Source organism: Tachysurus fulvidraco, chromosome 5, assembly GCF_022655615.1.
Source record: "Tachysurus fulvidraco isolate hzauxx_2018 chromosome 5, HZAU_PFXX_2.0, whole genome shotgun sequence".
NCBI classification, from domain to species: domain Eukaryota; kingdom Metazoa; phylum Chordata; class Actinopteri; order Siluriformes; family Bagridae; genus Tachysurus; species Tachysurus fulvidraco.
Genome location: NC_062522.1, coordinates 30,852,931 through 30,875,566, shown reverse-complemented (window position 1 = coordinate 30,875,566; position 22,636 = coordinate 30,852,931). Strand labels below are relative to the sequence as shown.

The window sequence follows — 22,636 nt, the reverse complement described above, 5'->3', positions numbered from 1 at the left end:
TATAGTATAATATAAATATTGTACAGAATTTTTATATAACAATGCAGTAATATTATAGTACTGTATTCTAGATGGATAACTACAATGTTATGGTGTAGTATTGTACTGTGTGCAATAGCCGATAAAATAGATCAAATTCTATTCAAGCTCCTTCGTAGGGTTTGACTTAAACCAGCCATTAAATTAAATTTGTGTCTCAACTTTCTCTACTTTCGTCTTTTCCCGTTAACACATCCATCTATCTTCTCTTTGGCCTTCCTCTTGACCTCTTACCTGGCAGCTCCATCTCCAACATCCTTCTACCAATATAACCATCTCCCTCCTCTGTGCATGCCCAAACCATCTCAAGCTTGCCTCTATGAGCTAACCCCAAAGCAGCCAACCTGAGCTGTCCCTCTGATGTGCTCGTTCCTAATCCTGTCCATCCTCATCACTCCTAAAGGGAACCTCAACATCCTCATCTCTGCTACCTCCATCTCTGCCTCATGACTTTTGCTCACTGCTACAGTCTCTAACCCATACACAGAGCTGTTCTCAATGACTCCATGTGCACAACAGATCACAATATGAAACAACTTCACTGGCTTACCGAGAAGTAGAAGCGGAACACTAAATGAAGTTATTAACCAGGAAGGTGGTGGTGATGATGCAGAGCACGCTGGTTTTCCCAGGAGACACTCCGATTGCTCGGTTTAATGGGGAGATTGCAGAGAAGATGGCCTCCGTCTTGTTCCACGGTACCGGCAGGTTACAGATGTTTCCTTCGCAACAGGAAATGCAGACCTGCAAAGTTTAAACAGCAGCGAGTGAAAAGTTGGTAAAAGTATTTGAACCTACCTTTTTAATCCTGGATTTAAAGTCATAGTAAACGTAAACGAGCCGTTCGACTGAATCAGTTCAGAATCAGTCATTACGGATTCGGATTTTTGGTATTTAATAAGATTATGTTGAGATTAGATCTGTTTAAATGCACAAAATTTAATTGAGATAATAAGCAATATATACATATATTAAATTAAACTTATGAAAATAACTCTGTCCTTTTTTTTTTTTTAAAAATATCTATTGTATTTAGATTTGGACACTATTTAGGGTTTATTTTTTTATCTAAAAAAGATCTCACCCAGAAATATGTTAAATAATTATAAACGTATTTATTTCTACATTATACATTTATACTGTGATGTCAAGTATGAGTTAGAGATGTTTTTCAGCCTCTGTGGCAGAAGATGATCAAATATCTTAAAGATAGACGATGGAAAACGAAACTGTTTCTTAAAATTATTTTTAGGTTAGAAATTTCTCGTTGTCATGGACGAATTCGACAATTCTGTGATTCAATGGTGTGGAATCAATTTTAGGTAAAATATAATGGAGTTAACTTTAAATTCTATAATAATAATAATAATAATAATAATAATAATAATAATAATAATAATAATAATAATGAAGATGCCTTAAATAAAGATTAACCTGAAATACTTTTTTCAAGCAGGAAACGAGTCTACAGGACAGTGTGATGTGTGTATGGAGCGACTGTATGTTTTATACCATGTGGGTTTGGTGCTGCACACAGCCTGTGGACACACACTCGTCCTGATACACACAGCGTTTCGTGACGGAGACACTTTCGCCGTCAGAGTTCATCCGGTGACGCGTGTAACAGAATCCGGTGTCTTTACAGGATCATAAAAACACACCAGTCGTCATTCATAAACCTATTTGTTCAATCAGAAATGAATAAATAATAAAATATCTTTTTTTCCTTTTTTTTAACTAAATATTAATACTTTACTTTTTTCCGGCTTTCACCATAAATTAATTTCTAATGTATTTTCTGTGAATCCTTCTATCACAAAAACACTTCAAATTTCCTCCATCAGTTCAGTTCATCAGATATTATTGACGGTGTTTAGTTCAAAAGTTTTCATCCCCTGTGAGTTCCGACTGGAAAAAAAAATAACACGTATCCCCATGTACAACTTATCGAGACGTTCATAATGAAATGTGCAGGTAAGAATACTGTGTGTATGTGTGTGTGTGTGTGTGTGGGGGGGGGGTTTAAAATACTTTGTCTTTTAAGTGAGAGCGCTTAAAGATTAGTAAAAGGTTCCGACAGAGTTTAGGGAGTGTACAAAGAAAGCAAAGAACCTTCTGTAGCTGATTATCAAGAAGAAATGATCAAATAAAATCTATAAAAAAAATATTTATTGTATACAAACTCAAATTTAGGCACAGGCGTGACCCGAGAAGTTCGGATAAGCGGTAGAAAATGAGTGAGTAAGTGAGTGAGTGAGAGAAACTCAAATTATGAAGAACAGACATGCACGTGTGTGTGTGTGTGTGTGTGTGTGTGTGTGTGTGTGTGTGTGTGTGTGTGTGTGTGTGTGTGTGTGTGTGTGTGTGTGTGTGTGTGTGTACCCTTTGGACAGTATTCATCAGGAGCCCAGCGGTTGCAGGAGTAATTATCTTCAGCATTTTCACAGGTGAAGCATTTAAACCCTCCAGGGTGTGGAGTAGCTACAAATACACACGTCTCCTTTACCAATGCACTTCACGTGATTTTGCGAATAAACACAACATTCCGATATTTCAAGAGTTTTTCATTTTCCTATCTTTAGCTCTACTAAAAGGAGAATCATGTTTACACCCGCTATAAGTCAGGAAATCTAATAAAAAAAAAGCATGTAAACTCCAAGTGTCCAATCATTTTATACAAATATATACAATAAAAATGTAAGCGTACATCAGTAAAGAATTCTGAGTCTTACTCAAAAGAAGACATTTAAAATGTTATGATCAGATTTAATTTACTGAGATTATCACGTTGGATTAGACCTGAGAGCAAGAAGAATAAAACGAAGGACTGATTATTTTAATTGTCGTTATATTCCATCGGTTTCTCCTTCGTTCCCCAGACACCTGGATGAATTATGAATGACTCTAACATCGGTACAACAACCTCCACCCGACGTCTCTTGTTTGTTTCTCGTCACCTGACACATGAAGCTGCTCAATGTCTGCTAGAGTAAAATCCCGAGACAGGACGTCTGTCAGCCAATCGGAAAGCAGCGTGCCTAGAAGAAGCCCGGTCAGTTTGAGGAAGACTTCCATGATTAGATGATTACAGAGTTACTCAGCATTCCCTCCATGAGTCGCCTGTTTAGAAGCTGAGAGAGAAACCTTTAATAGTTCAGTACAGCTGAAATGTTTTTCAGTAAGACTTTGAGACAAGATTAAACTTAAGCTTCTCTTCTGTCTATAGGAAAACTGTTAGAGATCAAAGCTGTCGATTTATTATAAAGAAAGAGAGTGAGAGTGAGTGAGTGAGTGTGAGTGTGTGTGTGTGTGTGTGTGTGTGTACATACATGGTGGAATCATAGTGAGCGAGCTAGATAAAGTGTGTGTGTGTGTTGTAGCAGATGGACTCAGTATGAGCCCATTGTAAAAGGGCAATGTCTAATGGTTCTGCTTTCACTCCCAGCATTAAAACTGGAAGTCGAAATCTTTAGTCTTGAAATATCATCTTGTGTGCTGTATGGATCTTAATTACGTATAGGAAACCCAACGGACTACTCTAACCTATCGTTTTCACATCCCAATCACTATAGAACACGTACAGAGCTAGATGCTGATATATGAACATAGATTTTCACTGGGGGGAAAAAATATAATTGGTGCTGATCTGATAACCAGGATACCGGAGAACCGGTGGATTAGATATCAGATAAAAGAATGAATTTGATCTGATCCTGGAACAAATAGAAATGATTTGAAGTGGGTGTTTGTATAAATGTTAATGTAATGAAAATATTTACTTATAGAGTAAAGTTTTTGGATTGAGTTTAGATTTCCTCGTGTTTTTTAGTGTCTCATTTAAAAAATAATTTAGTTATTTAAAGCAAAAATGTCAGCTCGATATTGGCTATACTTAAGGTTAAACTGATAACGGTTGTTCGGGTACAGATGTTTTGGGGCAGTCGTTCAACATTTAAGTAAAATAGAATAAGAATTAAAAATAAACTCTGCAGTAAAATGTACTGTACATTTACAGTGCTCAAAAAAATGTTAATTTTCCACTCAAACTGTGTAAAATCTTTCCCCATAGTGATCTCTCGTTCTTTCACACAGATGGAACAGGTTAAAAAAATCCACCATGTATTCCTTTAAATTCAGTTTGAAAATTGTATTCTCATATTTTGTGCACTTGTAGTAAAATTGCTGCCAGGCCGACTCAGGAATTTAGATGTTCAGATGGTCACACACACACCTAACACTCCATCTCACACACACACACTCACGTCATTCCACCAGACACTCATCCGGAGTGTGTGTGTGCCTGAAGTGTGATGATATGGGTAACTGAACCATGTCTCTAAACTCTAATGAGAGCTCTGTCGTTTAGATCCGGTGATTTTCCTACAACACATTAGAGCTATTATATATATTACAGTGTTGTGTAATTCCTAAATTTCAATGTTTGAAAAAGATTCAAATAAACTTACAACAGTAAGGAAGCTGTTGAAGAAAAACTAATTCAGGGATTTGAACTTGCGGTGACATTTAAATTTTTTGGAACGATTACAATATTTATTCAGTTCCTTAACTGGTTGCATTACAAAGTTTATACACACATTCAGCAATCATGACTCAAATGATGATCCTAAGACACAGACAACCTAAAAACATTCATGACACCACAGTCATTGATTATTTTTCTGTAAAAGCTTAACCCTTAATGCATTACTCCTTAATTAATACTTAAGTACATTTTAGGAAAACACTGCAAATGGATTAAACAATTAATTCAGTGGATAAATCAGATCGTGCTTTAGCTAGAGATTCCCCAAAACCATCTCCCCCCCCCCCCATGAGACAGACAGAAAAACACAGAGATCAGACAGACAAACACAAAGATCAGACAGACACAGAGATCAGACAGACAGATCAGACCAGACACAGAGATCAGACAAACAGAGAGACAGACAGAAAGACACAGAGATCAGACAGACAGAGATCAGACATGCAGACAGACAGACAAAAACAGAGATCAGACAGACAGGTGTAGCTGTCCTGATTAACCCGGACGCACGCGCACACCTGCTGCTCCGAGGTAAGCGCGTGCGTCGAACATAACCAAAAACACACCAAAATACAAAAAGAGAAAATAATCTTTCTTTTCAATAATCCGAAATACGTTTAAAGAAGAACCGCGTCAGGTCAGACTCACTCACCCTAATATTACCCGAACGTGATGTAGCGCATTTTGCTTTGTATGAAGAAGCTTGGAGATGCTTCAATGTATCTTCAGTGTCTTATTATTGGTTCATCAGTGGGCGTGGCTCTAAATCCACACGTGAACTCGTGAGGGGAGATCCGACTCTTCAGTGAATCGGATCTTTTGACTCGATTCATGTACAAGAGGAAACTCTTTCTGCTTTTAAAAGCTCATTATCCAGTTTGTGATATTGTCACCTGTGGTGTTACTAATGGCTATTAAATCCATTTATGTTCCAGTCATTAGTAGTGGATAGATTATTAACGTAAATATAATCTAAAATTGTCAGGTTTTCTCATATTAGTGTGTACACACACACACACACACACACACACATACACACACACACGGTGCCTTAATACCAGGACAGTACTATATGCATCTAGAGGATTACACTCCCATTAACGGATTCTGATATTGAAGCGGATTTTTTTTTAGCACATGTAACATTTAGAGTAAGCTTTGATAAATCAGCACTGAGGAATGTGGTTATGGTTACTGTATTAGCACAGGATTAAAGTCAGACAGCACTGGATCTTTCAGAGATCAGATGCTTTGTATATCAAAGTTCTCAGTGTACTGGATCTACATAGAGTTTATTCATAGCCCGTCAAACTAGCGTTCAATTCTGAGTGACAAAACATTGCCAGGTTTACAGAACCACTACGATGGGCCTTGATGTAGAACTTTGTCAGATCCAATGGCAAGTATACAGTTAGTAACTGTATAACATACTGCAGTGCAGGACTACATCTGATTCATTACAAATTATTCCTCTGATCAGATCATTTACATACAAACAAGTAAATTACCTGAACACACACATTTGCCTAATGGTGTACCTGAGGACAGGAATTACAACAGTAATTAACGTCTTCAGATAATAGATGATAGAAATACTCCTAAACATCTGAACAACAAAGTGCAGGGTGTAGGTGGTGCCGTGACCTGGTTAAAAACACTAATTAATGGAGGCAAATAATTAAATTGAGCCACACAGGCTAGGGTTTTATTGCAAACTCGGATTAAAAGTGAAGCGGCTTGCTGTTACAGGACGATGCCAAAGGCAATAAAAGAGCAAACTTTATTTCATGCTCATAGACTAGTTAGCGAACGCATGGTTTTATAGACAGTGCATGGGTTACATTAGCAATTAACTGGAGAAATAAGAATTAATTAAAAAGTAACCAGGCATTAAAATCTATAGGCCAGTTAAAAAAAAAAAAGGCATGAGATCAAAAATCTATATTTTAGAAGTAATTCATAGGGAACTTTAGGAAATAATCATGTGTTCCCTCTCACTCTAATACACAAACACACATTGCTTAACAAGGGGAAAAAAAAAGAACAATACTCAGAATTCACTGAAAAAAGCAGCCTAAATACCAAGTCTGGAAGGCCACAGGGGTCAGAACTAGTTTGGACGGGCTGCACATTTTAAAGGAGTTTCCACAAAACTAACTCATTCTGCAGCAGATCTGAATGTGAATAGAGTTGTCAAGACACATCGAGAAATGTTTACACAATGTCATCAGAACTTGAGCAGTAACACGTATTGTTTAGCGTGTAAAGAGCCAACGATGCTGATGGAGAAGTTCCAGGGCTCACACTCACATTCATAACATTCAAAAGAGGTGAAAACACCACCAAGGCAGCCAGCCTGGGAAAATAAATAGCAATCGCACAACACATCAGCAAGAGAAATGCACAAGAGGAACCACAGCGACTCCCATATCCACACACCCCAGTGCATGTAGTTCAATATGTTCATGCTGTAATACACCTGACTAATTTGTGTAAGAATGCCTTTATGGAACATTCTGGAATTTTCCCTCTAGTACGTAAATAAAATCCTCAGTGATGTGCTGTTTTGGGGGGGAAACTCTTAAAGAACAATCTTACCATTGACTAAAAAAGCAGTGACGCTGGAGACCCCTTTCAAAAATACTAAACAGAACCTCAATGTATCAAAGCTTCTCAGGAATAAAAGAGAACACACTTCTGAAAGAAGATATTTAATTTCATCGGTTCAAATTGAGTGACAGTGTTGTGAAGAAACAGCCAAAACCACAGGAAGAAATCTGCACATCTATTCCAATAATTTACCACAAGACAGTGAAAAGACCACACACACACACACACACACAGATTAAGCATGGTGATAGCTATAGATGGTTGGTCCTCCTCTCCTAGCAGTTACAGAAAAGGTGTGATGGTGGCCAGCACGAATAGGCTTAGCTGTAACACACACACACACATACACACACACTTTATAGTTACATTCCCTCAACAGCCTTACTTTTTTTACTTTTTTTTCCTCTCTTGAAGTTAAGTCATTTTTACGTATAAGAATTTATGTTCAAGAACACATCATAACCATAAACTCTGACCCAAATCTACAGAACATTTGCCACTTTAAATTTTGCATTTCTCTAATTTCACCATCCGAAGAAAATGCAATTTTCCTGCACAATCTAGAAATGATGAAGTAGTCATTTTGGTTTTGAGATTAAATAACCTCGTGTGTAACTCCACGTGACTCACCGATGAGAGCGGCAGGTCCGCAGCAGGCCACGTTCTTGGCTCGTATTGCGTCTTTGATCCGGTCCACCTCCTGCCGGTAGAGGCTACGCTCTCGTGATGCTCTCTGTTTGGTTTCTTTCAGCTTGCACTCCAGAGCCTTCACCCGCTCAGTCATCGCACGCAGACGCTTCTCCAGTTTGGGCAGCTCACAGCGCAGGGCTGCGTTTTCTCGTAGCAGCTGCAGAGAGAAGGAACATGACTTTAGAGAGAGAGAAACACACAGACCATAAAGTACTTGGATAAATTCACCTGAATACTATGACGGGTAGACCAACTTAAACCATAATGTAAATGAACCATTTTAATACAAGTGTGTTCTAGAACAGGAAAACCCAGAACTAAAATATCACTGTTTCTAGTCTCTCATCAAAAGAATACAATAAACCAAAAGATATGTTTAATCTTAGACCAAACTCTATACGTCCGTTACACGTTTCGAGTTTGAGATATTCTTGCTCTATGGAAGATTCTATTTGTTTCCAAAAGAATTCGAAAATACGGAAGATTTAAATCGGTAAATTTGAATACGGATTGCTATGACGTCATTTATTTTTGTGACGTATTAAGAGGATTAAGTTCGGAAGATTATGTTGTGAGGCGATGATTCCTATTGGACTTCGGCATACTTGCACTTTTACTTTATTCCAAAGTCATTACAAGCATGACTTTTTACTTCTTACGGTTTAATGTGGACTTTCTACAGCATTCGAGTCATATAACAAAATATTTCATATCTATTTGTTAAATATGATTAAAAAAAAAATAACAACAAGAACTGTGTTACACGCATCAGATCTTCGTTTGAGCCATAAAACAGGTCTCAATACACTAATTCAAACAAATATACAAGTTCTTCTAAGCCTAACATTTAGAAATTTTCAAGCAAATAGTTTGAGATAGTTGTGTGTATACACACAATCATATGCCGGACCTTGTGCTTCGTGTCTGGACTTCAGACCTTGTGTGTTTACCTGTTTATGGACTTTGGTGAGCTGTTCTAGATTGTGCTCCAGAAAGGACATCTTATGGTTATGTAACACGCAGCTCCCTCCATCCTTATAGTCCGCTTCAGTGTTCTGTCATTCACCAACATCACCATCGTTACGTTAGAAGTGCTCTCGTAAGATTCTGAGCAAGTTTTACCAACAAGAACATGCTGAAGTGTGAGAACGTTGATGTTCGATATGTTTTTAGAGCTTAAGGTTTGATCGCGTCGACACTTACTGTGGATGTAGTCGACAGACCAAAAGGTTTAGTTACTACTGAGAAATCCAGCTTGGTCTGTCCAGCTCCCGGGTCCCAAAACATCAGCAAGCAAAGAAAGTTTAACACAAGATCATAATCACAAGGTACCTTTTTCACACGTGTGGTCAGATCCTGCACAAACATCTTCCGCAAATGATGTAAAGACTGGAGCTGTCGGACCTGAAACAGAAACCCACAGATACAGAGCGAAAGATTTCTTTATTGTGTAGCGCTTTTTAACAAGGAACACAGAAGCATAGAAACGGGATAAAAATAGTTTTTTTTTTTTTACTATTTATCTCTAACATGATCGAGCCTGAGGTGACGGTGGTGAGGAAAAACTCCCTGAGATATGAGGAAGAAACACAGAGGAACCTCATCCTCATCTGGGGGACACTGGACAGAAAACAAGTAAATGTAAATGATGTCCTTTCTAAAATGGTTTATAGTGGAGTGGATTTGTGTAACTAAGAGCTCCTGAGGAACTAAGAGGTCTATAGATTCTAATGGATTTCTGAGACATTCTTCTGATCTCATCTTCGCTACAGAGTTCTATGTTTTATATATATTGGCACCCCCCTGCCCACAGGACTTGTGCGACACAAGAACCAGAAACCGGGCAGTTTCCTCCCCCGGTCCAAAGACATGCATGGTAGGTTGATTGGCATCTCTGGAAAATTGTCCATAGTGTGTGAGTGTGTGAGTGAATGAGAGTGTGTGTGTGCCCTGTGATGGGTTGGCACTCCGTCCAGGGTGTATCCTGCCTCGATGCCCGATGACGCCTGAGATAGGCACAGGCTCCCCGTGACCCGAGAAGTTCGGATAAGCGGTAGAAGATGAGTGAGAGTGAGATTACTCATTCTGTCTATATTGTATCTCATCTCAACTGGAACCAAATTCCTTGAGTGTGTCAACACACTTGGCCAATAAATCTGATTCTGATTCATATGAAGAGAAACACTTTCTAACTCACCAGTGTCTCTTCGAAGTCTCTCATCTCATCGCTGGTGTGCTCCGTCTCCTCGTCAGACATGCTGTGTACAGTACAAAACCAAAACAGGGTTACATTGGCGCACACGTGTGTGTTTAAATCTCTCTGCAGGATCGTGTCATTTTCTACAATAAGGCCTACATTAGTTCCTGTAGTTTGAGATCCTTCTCCTGCTCTCGCACCCTCAGGGTTTCATATTCAAACTGCAGCCTTTTGTGCTCCAGCACCAAAATCTCGTTTGACCTGAGAGGGAAATTAAGAACGATTTTTAATACTGAAACATCTTTATGAGTGTTTCAAGAAAGTGTGTGTGTGTGCTCATTTACTCCTTCAGTTTGTTCAGCATCTTCTGCTTGTTGTTGAGCTCCTCACGTAGTTGAACCAACGTCTTTGACTGAGTCTCTGTAGGACCCTCAATCAGAGGACACTACCACACACAGGTTCCACTTGTATTTTTTCACAAAAACACACGAACACTTACAGTTGTGTGCAAAAGTTTAGGAACCCCTGACGATCTTTGTTTGCAGGTCATTTGAGAGTAGTTTTGAGGCCTCCATGTTTCCACTCTTCAGAAGAGAGTCAAAGAGAACGACAACTTGCAATTGGCCACCTTAAACACCTATTCTCATATTGATTGCACCTGTCTACGAAGGCTTAATGTTCTCACCAAACCGATTGCGTGTTCCAATGTAATCGGTGCTAAGTAGTTACAGGTATTCAAATCAACTAAATGGCAAGGGTGCCCAAATTTATGCATCGTCTAATTTCGTATTGATGCATATTTTCTGTTAATCCGATTAACCTCATTTCACTACAGAAATATTATTGAGTCCTTCAGTTACTAAAAAAAAAAAAAAATATTAAGTCGGGGTGCCTAAACTTTTGCATACGACCGTACTGATAAATTCAGGACCCGATGTTCTACAGGACACTGTACAGTATAATACTTGGCTCTGCTGCGGTTGCTTCACCTTCAGGAGCTCTTTCTGTTTCTCAGACTCCCACAAATCCTGGTTGCTTTCTGCAAAAAAAAGAAAAGCTGAAACTCAGCACCAAACTGTTTACCCTTCAATTCTCCTCCTATACACGTGGGGTAGCAGACATATATAAATATCTTTGTTTACGACAAAAATGGGATAAAATTCCTTGTTCGGGTTTTACAGAAATCTACAGAATTAATTTCTAATTTCCGGAATAATTTTCAGGGACTGATTTAACGTCCACAACGTAAAACGTACCTACAAAACGATTTCAAAAATCAAAAAACGACTAGATGTAAAAACCACAAGGTGGTGGCAGCAACTCTGCTTCATCTCACCACGACATCGTTAACTGATTCACATCATAACCGGCTCGGTGTCGAGTTACCGTATGTATGAAGTTTGGTTAACTCTTCCTCCATCGCTCTCCTCGTCTCCTCGGCTTTCTGCGTGCTCTCGGTCAAAGACCTGATCTTCACCTGGTACTGTAGTCATGGCAACAAGAAGGGAAGCACTTGAGTACAGGACGGCCTTCGTCGTCGCTTCTCGAGAACGATTGTAAACACGGACACCCGCTGAAGCGATGCTTTTGTCTCTTCAGTGCCGTGTCGTGTTTAAGCTTATTTTGGAATTTAATGCATATTTTCAAATGATTGCTTTAAATACAGCTTAAAAATATCTGCACGCACACACACACACACACACACACACACTATAGTTTCATTACATAGACATTTTTATAGTCAATTTTTTTGTTTTTTATCCCGTGAATTTGTTTCCGAGTTAGATATAAATAATGTTAGCCATGTCCGTGTAGAGATTTATTTCTATAGATCCGATCTCCTCACGTAAGCAGTGAGGACATCGGACTGTTCGTCGGACATCAGGGAGAGAGAAAGATACAAAGCTCGAGAATGAACGGTCTGCCACGTCACCTGAGAGATGAGGACGTGACAGGATGCGAGCTCGGTCTCGCTGTCCTGGATCTTGATCGAAGCGCACTCTTGGGTGGACTCTAACTGTTGGGTGCGATTCAGGAGGCTTTTTAATTCAGACTTGAGCTTCGTGAGGAAAAGTCGAACCACTGAGAACTCGTCTTCTATAGAGACCCCAGCCTCACACACCTACAACACGAGAGCGCGCGAGAGAACGATGGTCAGAACTCAGCGGGATGTTATTTTTGGATGGCAGAATTGGATGTTTGTGTACCATTTTGATTTCTCCAACACAGATGGAGGTTCCCATGTCGCCCAGATCTCTGAGCAGCACACGTAGAACGTCCACCATCCTCCTCTTCTGAACAGCGTAGAGTTCCTGCAGCTCTGCTAGCTCGCCCTGAGTGGCCGCTAGCATCTCCTACACACACACACACACACACACACACACGATGTTCTGTTAGCTGGAGCATGAATGTCTATATATTGTCCTACCTTCTCCTCAGCTGTGAGTTTGTGTGTGGTTGAGTGCTCTCACGTTCTTCACGCCGAGCTGTTCGCTCAGCGTGCGGTCAGTGTGTGTCCAGTCAGACGCCGCATGACTCTTCTCATCGCACTTCAGGGCGAGCTCCTCCAGAGCAGACAGCATGTCCCTCACCTCTCCTCTCATCTCCTGGTTGTCTCTCTGCAGAGAACAAATCTCCTCCTGAACACGAGCGCAGTCGCGCTGCGACGAGGCCAAGAACTACACACAGCAGAACGAAACGCTTCAGCTACTATATAATAGTATAGCGGTACAGAATATAACTTCATACTGAAGACTGCACAGCTTTGCAACTACAATCTTACTCATGAAAAACTGTGTTACACTGGCTGTCAGTCAAAAAAGTTTTTTAATAGAGATTTTACATTCCCTAAAATTAAAAGACCCTGTTAGAAAAGTAAGAACCATGAACTAAACTCTCTAGTGCTCAAGTTTCCCCAATCCAGATGTACGCTATGATAGATTTGTTTATGGTATACTGTAGACCTCTTCCTGAACGTCCATCTGCAGCCTCAGTTTCTCCACCAGTTGCGTCTGTAGGTTAATCTCTTCGTCCTGCAGAGACGTAAACCATCGCTTATTCATTCTAATGGCTCAAATGATCAGTAGATGTAGACCTCATGCTTCGTATCTGTATCTGTCGGTGCAGTGAAGATGTAAAGTCATTCCACACACACACACCTTATCATCCATTAGCAGGAACAAGTTGTTGATGTTCTTCTCGCACTGAACTCTTTCCACGACTGATGCATCAGTCGCCAATCTGTTACTGATGATTGGTGTGTGCTCACAAAGCTCTTCACTCAACTGCTCCATCACAGGAACGTACACACCTGAGATACACCACACACACAGTCAGTGCCTTCCCTGTTCCTACAACCTACTGGTCGTTCTGTGGGATGCAATGGAACTTAAACTGAGATTTAAACTCCAGTCATCCTGCAGACGTTAGACAAACAAAGATACACACAAACACCACGAGTGGAATGAAAACACACTCTTATAAAACTCTAGATTCATATGGAGAACTTTGTTTTCCTCCAACAGTACGATTGTATCCGTGTCTCTCTCACCAGTCCTGCACTGATGGAGCTCGGTCTGAAGTTTCTCTATCAGCTCTTTCATGTCAACTCCATTGTGTTTCTCTTTGTTGTATTTCTTCTTCCACTCCTCTGCAGTCAGCTCCAAATTCACACGCGCCGTGTTCCTGATGCTCTTTGCTCTGTCCACACACACACACACACACACACACACACACACACACACACACACAAGTAAATCTTAGAGGTACATTTAAGCAAAGTGATGAGGTCACAAAGTAACCACACATCTTTAATGAATTCACTCAGATGCTCAAGTTTGAAACAGTCCAGACAAAATACCCGATTCGACTACGTGTGCTTTTTTTTTGGGCACATCCACACATCACCTTTGTCCAAAGAGGAGCGTGGACCTCGTCTCAGCCTCGTTAAAGACAGATGGAGAGCAGCAGATGATGATGGTGGTCCTGCAGTTTCCACCTAGAGAATCCTGGAGGATCCGAGTCATCTTACTGTCACGGTACGGCACGTGGGTTTTCTGACACACACACACACACACACACAGTATTTCCTAAGCACAATGTCTATTCTGATTTAACACACAGCTGGTCTGTGATGATGACAGGGTTGCCAAGTATGCTGTTTTTTCCCCACTGTGCTACTTTTTTTTTTTTTTTTTTAAATTTCAGATCAAAATGTAATTATTTTTTTAAAAATGCAAACAGTTATTTCATAACTTATTTCTCATTTACGACAGAACCTGGCCATACTATGCATCCGTTATTAACTGTAAGCATATATATATTTTGTCGTAGCACCTTGAGGATTTTCTGGTGCTTCAAAGATTACAGTTTATCATGTTTTTTTTCCTTTGATTCGTTAGTGGTAGTCAAGAAATGTACTATAGGATTTAGGAGTGAGGCTTTCATACACATCTGGCAACCTACATGACAGACAAGCAACAAAGAGCTTAAATAAATGCCTTACAGTCCCTTCTGCCAGTGCAGAGATCACATTGCCCAGAGCTGATAGAGACTTGTTGATCATTCTTGCTTCATCCAGCACCGTTCCTGCGGCACCCGTTTTACTGACCTACAGGACACAGTGTAGAGCATGAGACACTCAGAACAGCTCGTTTCATAATCTCAGCCTTATTTCATCCACAGATATACAGGAAGCTCAGGCACCTGTAATATAAAATAAATAAATAAATAAACAAATTCACGATGAAGGAGCGAGCTGCTTTTTCCAAATGGAGCCACTTCTGAAGTTGATTCATTTCCTACACCAGAGTGACCTGAAATGGTTTATTTATTTTTAGTATCCTGTATTTATGGCAGTGAGGAACTGATTAATACCTTCTCGCTGCCAGCCAAGTCGACCAGGTAGAGTTTCCCTGTGAGCTTGTGTGCCGTATCCAGGTGCTCCTGTTTGATATTGATGAGGAAGATGCTGTGGCTACGGGAGCTGTGCTCGTTCATATCTCACACACAGACACACAGCAAAATTCACAATAACTCACTAAAACAGAAATGGCCGGAAACCGATGTTGTTAACGAAAAACAAAACAAAAATAAGTCCAGCGAGTTAATTATGAAGGTTCAAAAGTGATAAAGTCAAAGGCCCTCACTGGTTACTGCTACGTGTCGGTTTGCTTTTCCATCATCGATCACTTCCATCATTTCTTCTGGACTGGAGACAAAGCGCTCAGTACAACCCTACAACACACAAAAGCATCAGACTTCGATCAACAAGAAAGAGGTGAGAGATAAAAAAAAACCCCTCAGAGATGACATGAAACCTTTAGAGGAATCAGACACAAAATACAAGACTCTGACAATGATGTCAGTACAAAAACATTAGCTGCAATGAACTGCGTTACCTTTACGTATGGAACACGATTTTTATTCTCGTGCACCCCCAGGTTGGTCTTTGACACTACATAGACAAATACACATGATGTAATACTGGACAGAATCCAATCTGATGAATAATTAGCTATATCTCATGACTAACATCACCACTGATATAAACATTTACCGTCCAACAAATCCCTGATTTTCTCCAAGTAGATTTCAAAGTAGGAAACCTGTAAGAGTCAAGACACAAGATCACGTGATGAGTGTGTACATCACAAAACGTATATACACAACCAGGTAACCGTGTGTGAGATCAGAAGTGAGACTCCAAGGGACCGAAGTAAAAGTTTACCAATTTCACCAGTCATACGTTCATATTTAGTAAATAAGAATTAAATTACTGATTGGTTTGTGCATTTATATTTTCAAAAAACAGATCTATTAGAAAATAAAATAAGAAAAATAAATAAATAAATAAATAAATTGTATGCAGATTCAACAACGATAAGTGTCAGGACTCACCTTAATATGGAACTCGAGGTTCTCCTGGATGGAGTAAATGTGATCGAAAATATCATGAGCGATACGAGGAATTATCCCCATCATCTGAGGGTCATGGAGCTTTCCCTGTAAAACGGTCATGTCAAGATTAACACAGACACACACACACACAGACACACACACACACACACACACACTTACCTCCATAGTGTGTGTTTTCCCAGATGATGTTTGGCCGTAGGTAAATATGGTGCCATTGTAGCCATCCAGAACATCTATATATGACACAGACCACAGAACCAATTTCAAAGAGAGAGAGAGAGAGAGAGAGAGAGAGAGAGAGAGAGAGAGAGAGAGAGTGTTCTCACTGTCTTTCAAGGTGATGTACCTCTGACAGTGTCTTTAGCACAGGATTCATAAACTTGCTCCTGTGTTGTGTTGGGTGGAAAAACCTGGTCAAACTTATAAGGCTTACCCTGAACACACACACACACACACACACACACACACACACACACACACACACACACACACACACTTAGGACTCTACACATAGGTCTTGAAACATTCATTAACATTATATTTAGTGAATAAATGATCAGTATGCTACATACACTGACCACCAGCGTGTCACTGCCTTTAAACTGGATGTGTTTGCTTCCTCTCTTGACTTCTGACTCGTTCATTGGTCTGAACCGACACAGCACTCTGACTCCGCACTCCTGCGCCATCTCAGCGCACACAAATCGAATCGAAACGCTTATATAATTAAGCTATTTCAGGAAGCAGATAACGCCCAAAAAAGTCCTGAAACAGGGGAACAAAATGTTGAAAACAAAGGGCGGACCAGGACTGAGAAAATAGGAAGGTATGTGCAGGTGCCTTTAATTAAACCTTAATAGAGACGAGTCGGCTCTTTGTGTCGGCTCTTTTAAACGAACTTCGAAAGCCGACTTTCACTTATGAAGCGTTTCTTCTATTATTTTGTAGAAACAAAATTTGTTAGTACACCATCTGATTTTTAGGATTATTTATCAAGTTAATAAATCTATACACTATTGCAATGCATTGTTTTATTTCTTTAAACAATTTAATTTCTAGTTATACAAAGAATGACAACCTCTAGTGAGTATGAATTAATGACCAGGCACAGAGTCTCACTTATTAACTTACCAGAATGGTGGATGTTCAGTTGCACATCGTCTCATATTATATATATATACTGAACAAAAAATAAACAAAAACTTTAGGGACCTAAAAGAATCAACTCTCATTGATGAACTGACTGAAATGAACCGAGTTGTAAAGAGTTGTAATATTTAAATAAACCTAAAGGGTTCTTTAGCTGTCCATCTGAAGGACCCTTAAAGATGCAACTCTATAAACGAATTGTGTCCCCATTAAATAGTATTAATTATCAAATAAAGCCTTAAAGAGACTTACATTTTCTAAGTTTACCAAATTACTGTATAATCACATAAATGTTGGTAGTTTAAAGTGTAGATGTGATTTCATGTGTTCTGACAGACCAGGAAGAAATATATGCTTGATGAACTGTTTGATGAATGTGGAAGATTTTCCCTAAACATTTACATAATTCATAACCTTTAGTGTCTGTTCTTTATTAGGCCACTAGATGGCAGCATTTCATTACAATATGATGGGGTCTATATTGACTGACCTTTATTTAGCACTAAAGTATAAAGAGAGTGTATAGAAAATGTACAAAGAGAAATTGCTTATTTTAAATAGATTTCCACTTTTCCTGTTTAAACATATCTCTATCCCATAATTCAAGTCTGTGACTTAAAAAAAAAAAGAAGACATTCACAATATAGTATACAATCACCAAGCTTGGGGTTTAATTTGTAGCACAAGACTCAGCCTTGTTGCCTGAGTTTAATCTAGACCTCATTATCTCATACGAATGTGAATTTAGAGCTGATAGATTTAGAAAGCTTTATGACTCCAATATAGTCAAAATATTACTGGACATATTTATATACTGAACGGTTCACAAATAAATCTGTACTGCTAAATAATCCACTTTATTTTGTTTACATTTTTATTACTTTGTTTTCAGCTAAAGGTTTTTTCTTTGACTGTAAAAAGTGTGTGATCAAAACGTCTCTTAAATAAAAGGATGCTGCCCAAGGAAGAATCATCACTGCATGAAAAACCTTGCTGATGGAATTATATCCGTCTTTATATTCACTGTATAAACAGACCAAATATACAGTAACATAAATAAACCAAATTATAGCTTTTCAATTTGATATTTTGACTAGTCAAGTCTATTCCCTGTGAATTCCTTTAGTCTTTTCATATAAAAATAGCAATTTTTTGTTTACAAATGGGGAACACGACCCAATCTGGCAACCCTAATAAAGTAGTAAAGAAAGAAAGAAACATACAAACCGCCTTGAGTACACAAGAAGGTCAAGTATGAGTGATCAGTTTTTAATTGAAACATCGGTGCAACATTATTTCAATGTTACATCACAGTATGACCTGTAATGTTCACAATATTTACAAAACTGCTGTTCAGGACAACCAATAAAAATCTAAAAAAAAAAAGAAAAAAGAAACACAAAATAAATGAAAGAAAAAAAAAGAGCAATAAGAAATAATAGACTTCAACAAACTATCCCTAACCTCAGCATCATAGCTAGCTGAAACAAATAAAATCAAGTGCACAACATACTTTGCAAAGTCAACGTCTGTAAAGTATATATCATAGAGAAAATATATACTCGGGTACACGTCGGCTCGGGGGGTGGGGGGGGGGAGAGAAAGAAACCCTCCGACGCTGACAAGCGACGATTGGTCATACTGGTCAGATACAGAGCAAGCAAAGAGATGAATTAAAGAAAGAAAAGAAAACTCAGGACAGGAAAAGTGAATGAACATAAGACAATAAAAAGCAGAAAGCTATGGACAACACTGAGAATCTGAACACAAAACCTTGAGACACTGAGTGAAAAGGACAGAGCTGTGTTCTGTGCTCGGAGTGGACTTCACCAGGACCTCGGGACACAAACAGTGCAGACTTCAGCACGAGGAGGGGAAAATAAACACAAGTTAATCACCTACGTGATGATTAAACTGGGGGACACTTTGTGACCGAACAGACGTTGAGGAGAAAGTTAAGGAAAGTGTTCAGGACATTCACTCAGACGAAACAACAACAATGGCTGCTTTCAGATCAGATCCATATTCTGTTATATTGCACTCAGAACTCTTAGTAGTGTCTTTCCTATAAAGATAAAGATAAAAACAATAACGGCAGATACTAAATGGTGGGAATGGAATTTCCTGGATGTGAAACGCACTCCCTCACATACACGCTTACGAAATACTAAAAGGTATTTGTACACGTCGGCATCTGATCTGTCGGGTATCTCGTGTAGGAGAAGGATGACGAGGTTAGATATCGAAGTTGTAGAAACGTTTTTTCACGAATCCTTTTTTTTAACCTCCGACACGAGGTATACTTTTACATCTTAAAAGGTAGTCAGCTTTTTCTAAAGCCACAACCCCAACACACACACACACACACACACACACACACACACACACACACACACACACACACACACACACGGTGCCTCATTGTACTGACAGGTTGGATGTTGGTGTGGGATTTTAATCATTATACTCTATTTTCATGGCTATAATCAGGAGGCTTTACTTCTTACTACAGGAAGAACGTGCCACCTTTTCCTCGTACGTGATCTCACAGACGCTCCCGATCGGTGGGCATCGTTTCTTTCTTATCGACAGCGGAGAGATTGACGGCGAGAGCACGGACAATTCTGTTCTCCCGTCCTCGCTGTCGGGATTCGGATGGTTTTCAGATCAGTATTTAGAGCGGTTACTGAGGAATCCGATCATGCTCATGTCCTCTTTAGTGTTTTGAATAAGACCGTAGTGTTCCACCTCTCTGTACATTTTCTCTTTCACAGTCTGAGAACGAGCACTGGTTTGAGGTCAGCCGTGTCTTTCTGTTTTTCTAACGAATCTCCATTGACGTGCCATGTTACAAGCGTGAAACTTGTACCAGCGCTTCCATCCTTCTACTCTGTAATCTCTTCCTGTCTGACCTCCGGTGGTCAGATATAATATTACACAGATAAAAAATAACACTGTGTACTACAGCAATAATAATAATAATAATAATAATAAAAAAAAAACGTGACCACCTTTTCGAAGAAGTGAAATCTGAACAATTGACAGCTCGCAACCGGAGTTCGGCGAGATTCGTCACGCCGTCCTACACACTGCTGCAACGGAAAAAGAGTAACAGTACTGTAACACCGATATACAACAAGCTATGACACTGCAAGGGGTGAAAAAATAGATCCGTGAATCTGTTAGAGATAATACTGAATACGAAGGCTGTAACTCTCGAGTAAGAGTGACACATTATAGATAGAAGCTTTATACATACACATGTAAGGCTTTACAGAGCGTTCGCTCAGGGTTGCATTATTGCCAAGAACAGCTAAAATAAATACAGAATACTGTACAGAAATAATTTATATATAAAAACAAAACAAATAAAATCAAATAAAAATAAGGCCCCAAAACTGTAAAATTACCCCAAGACCTCGATGACGGTCACATTCGAATACGTCATGTGATAATTCTATTCGACCTGGAGGTTCGGCGGTTCATTAATACGCTTGTTTTTTTTGGATCGATAGCCTGCGGTACGAATATTTCCAATCTCACAAGAGAAATAAACGATAAATATGGCCAGGATCAGAAGCTTGTTCTAGTAGTGTTCAGCGGTACAAGATCAAGTTACAGAGGTCCAAAAAGTTTAGTCGGTCCTGCAACCGAGCAGGTCCTCTTCACCTGGTGAAGTCCACTCGTCTACACACACACACACACACACACACAAACACACACAAAGAGCAGTGAACAGCCACTCTGTTACACTCTTATGAGTGTATGACATTGTTTAAGGTTATCTCCATTTCTGCCAGTTATACACACACACACACACACACACACGTACACACACACACTCCAAAAGAAACACATAAAATCGTCCGACTGACTCTATTTCGTCCTATTCACACGTGGCCCTATGGGCCGAGAACTGAATAGAAACCAGCACGTCGGTAGACGTTTTCTGCTTTGATTTCATTTTTTTTGTACAACTGAAGATAAAGTATGCGTCGTCTGCTTGTACATGGCGTTATCGTACAATATTTACATTTCTTTCCCAAGATTTCACCATGAAATTTCTGTATTGTCTATATACACATTGAAAATGTATCAGAAATATTTGGACTGTCTATTCTCTTAAATGCAGTAACTTTTTTTTCTTCTTTTTTTTTCCCATATTTTCTTTGTATTCTAGAAAAAAATAGTTCTTCAGTGAGTTTGTAGTCAAATCGCCACCATTTCTGATTGGCTTTATCCAGCACCTGTCAGCCACTTTGTGAGGGCGGGGCCTCCATGAGCCATCTGCTAGGATATAGCACCAGATCTGAGTTTAACAGAGAGACTGAAAGAGAGAGAGAGAGAGAGAGAGAGAGAGAGAGAGAGAGAACACATGAGTGTGTTTGGATTCTGTGAGGCTGGATTCTATTCTGGTCGCTTCTCTCTCTGTTATCTGGAGATCTTCCTCCTTTTGGGTTTGGGCAGTTTCATCTGCCGCTCCCGCTCTCTTGAGGACATTGGATGGACCTTAAAAAATAAAAAGTGAACAAAGTCAAATCAAAATCTGCACAAACATCTGATCACTAGTGACATCAAGTGTTTTACCTCCTGCTCCAATCAGGTCCAAGGAAAAAAAAAAAAAAAAAAAAAATCTAATACATATATTTAGCTCATGATATGATGCATCACTTTAACATCTAAAACTACAACAATGCAAACAAACTTCTCATCAACGAAATAACACCAAGCTAGCAGACAGCCAGCTGACTGGACCGGTTCTTATGTTTAGTGCATCTTGTGATCCACATTGTGGAAAATTCAAACAGCTGACGTGATTTGAGTTCAGTACTCATACTACAAAGCATTAACTTATCAAGCTGAATTAGAAAGAAAATAAGTGATTACCTTACGATATCGGCCGCAGCGGCTCGTAGCAGCGCATCTCGAATCACTATTTAATCAATGATACAGTGCGGTCAGAGAATCAAGAGTTACTCACAGTGCCTGACATCTTGTCCAGCTCACTCATGGCTTCCTGGATAGCAGCTTCTAAATGATTATTTAATTTCCCAGCTCTAAAAAAAGAAAGAAAAAAAAAGAGTTTTAGTCTGTTGCAGTTCATATCCTCACCAGCAGATGGCAGAATGTATGACTGAGAACAGAATTTCAGCACCACTACTGACGTCGGTCTTCGACGTGTTCCTTATCCGTCAGTAAAGTGAAGCAGCGCACATTTCATAAGGAATCCGCTACTCGAAAGGTTTCCAAGTTATAATTTAATTTGAACGCAGAAGTGGACACAAAAAATGAGACTTACATTCTGTTCCTCTTGGCAGCTCTGTTCAGTGCCTCCAGGTCCTGGGTTAGTGTTTTCAGCTTCTCAGGCTCCACCTACAAAATATTAATAATATTTTTAACATTTTCTCCAACGCATGAGACAGAGTCAGTGTAGACATCCAACACATGCGCTGGACATAGATATATACTGTAAAAAGTGATCCCTCATA

General features: G+C 39.4%; 3 protein-coding genes across 10 annotated transcripts in view; all 3 read right to left on the bottom strand.

Annotated features, from left to right (window-relative positions):
- The window catches only part of LOC113651023 (kinesin heavy chain), a 32,052-nt gene extending 15,226 nt beyond the window's left edge, over positions 1-16,826 (bottom strand). The window contains exons 1-26 of one of the 5 annotated variants that reach the window (XM_047813499.1): positions 16,571-16,826; positions 16,345-16,432; positions 16,158-16,231; positions 15,978-16,082; positions 15,637-15,685; positions 15,479-15,534; positions 15,227-15,314; positions 14,955-15,079; positions 14,584-14,688; positions 13,986-14,134; positions 13,630-13,778; positions 13,238-13,389; positions 13,043-13,111; positions 12,551-12,757; positions 12,287-12,433; positions 12,013-12,201; positions 11,466-11,562; positions 11,045-11,118; positions 10,424-10,524; positions 10,239-10,340; positions 10,080-10,140; positions 9,215-9,286; positions 8,833-8,937; positions 7,823-8,039; positions 7,404-7,516; positions 4,285-4,296 (exon numbers count right to left, since the gene is read on the bottom strand). In XM_047813499.1, the coding sequence (XP_047669455.1) occupies positions 7,428-7,516; positions 7,823-8,039; positions 8,833-8,937; positions 9,215-9,286; positions 10,080-10,140; positions 10,239-10,340; positions 10,424-10,524; positions 11,045-11,118; positions 11,466-11,562; positions 12,013-12,201; positions 12,287-12,433; positions 12,551-12,757; positions 13,043-13,111; positions 13,238-13,389; positions 13,630-13,778; positions 13,986-14,134; positions 14,584-14,688; positions 14,955-15,079; positions 15,227-15,314; positions 15,479-15,534; positions 15,637-15,685; positions 15,978-16,082; positions 16,158-16,231; positions 16,345-16,432; positions 16,571-16,687 (2,787 nt within the window). In that variant the 5' untranslated portion in view covers positions 16,688-16,826 and the 3' untranslated portion in view covers positions 4,285-4,296; positions 7,404-7,427. Of the gene's footprint in view, positions 1-4,284; positions 4,297-7,277; positions 7,517-7,822; positions 8,040-8,832; positions 8,938-9,214; positions 9,287-10,079; positions 10,141-10,238; positions 10,341-10,423; positions 10,525-11,044; positions 11,119-11,465; positions 11,563-12,012; positions 12,202-12,286; positions 12,434-12,550; positions 12,758-13,042; positions 13,112-13,237; positions 13,390-13,629; positions 13,779-13,985; positions 14,135-14,583; positions 14,689-14,954; positions 15,080-15,226; positions 15,315-15,478; positions 15,535-15,636; positions 15,686-15,977; positions 16,083-16,157; positions 16,232-16,344; positions 16,433-16,570 lie in introns of those variants that run through there. The other 4 variants (XM_047813498.1, XM_047813496.1, XM_047813500.1 and 1 more) reach the window with 4 other exon arrangements.
- Positions 401-5,592, bottom strand: LOC113651137 (ly6/PLAUR domain-containing protein 6-like). Of its 2 annotated transcripts, XM_027159823.2 has the most exons (5): positions 5,235-5,585; positions 2,997-3,170; positions 2,422-2,520; positions 1,552-1,676; positions 401-783 (listed from the first exon to the last, which is right to left on the bottom strand). In XM_027159823.2, exons 2-5 carry the CDS (start codon positions 3,112-3,114, stop codon positions 610-612), a joined length of 516 nt encoding a protein of 171 aa, XP_027015624.1. In that variant the 5' UTR covers positions 3,115-3,170; positions 5,235-5,585; the 3' UTR covers positions 401-609. The 2 variants fall into 2 exon arrangements, with proteins under 2 accessions (XP_027015624.1, XP_027015626.1); XM_027159825.2 differs by lacking the exon at positions 2,422-2,520 and having other exon boundaries at positions 5,235-5,592.
- Positions 16,827-18,400: 1,574 nt separating the features above from the next.
- The window catches only part of LOC113651022 (methyl-CpG-binding domain protein 5), a 30,800-nt gene continuing 26,564 nt past the window's right edge, over positions 18,401-22,636 (bottom strand). For all 3 annotated transcript variants that reach the window (XM_047813586.1, XM_047813584.1, XM_047813583.1), the window contains 3 exons: positions 22,447-22,520; positions 22,129-22,204; positions 18,401-21,656 (listed from right to left, as the gene is read on the bottom strand). In XM_047813586.1, coding sequence (XP_047669542.1) covers positions 21,579-21,656; positions 22,129-22,204; positions 22,447-22,520 — 228 coding nt within the window. In that variant the 3' untranslated portion in view covers positions 18,401-21,578. The remainder of the gene's footprint in view (positions 21,657-22,128; positions 22,205-22,446; positions 22,521-22,636) is intronic.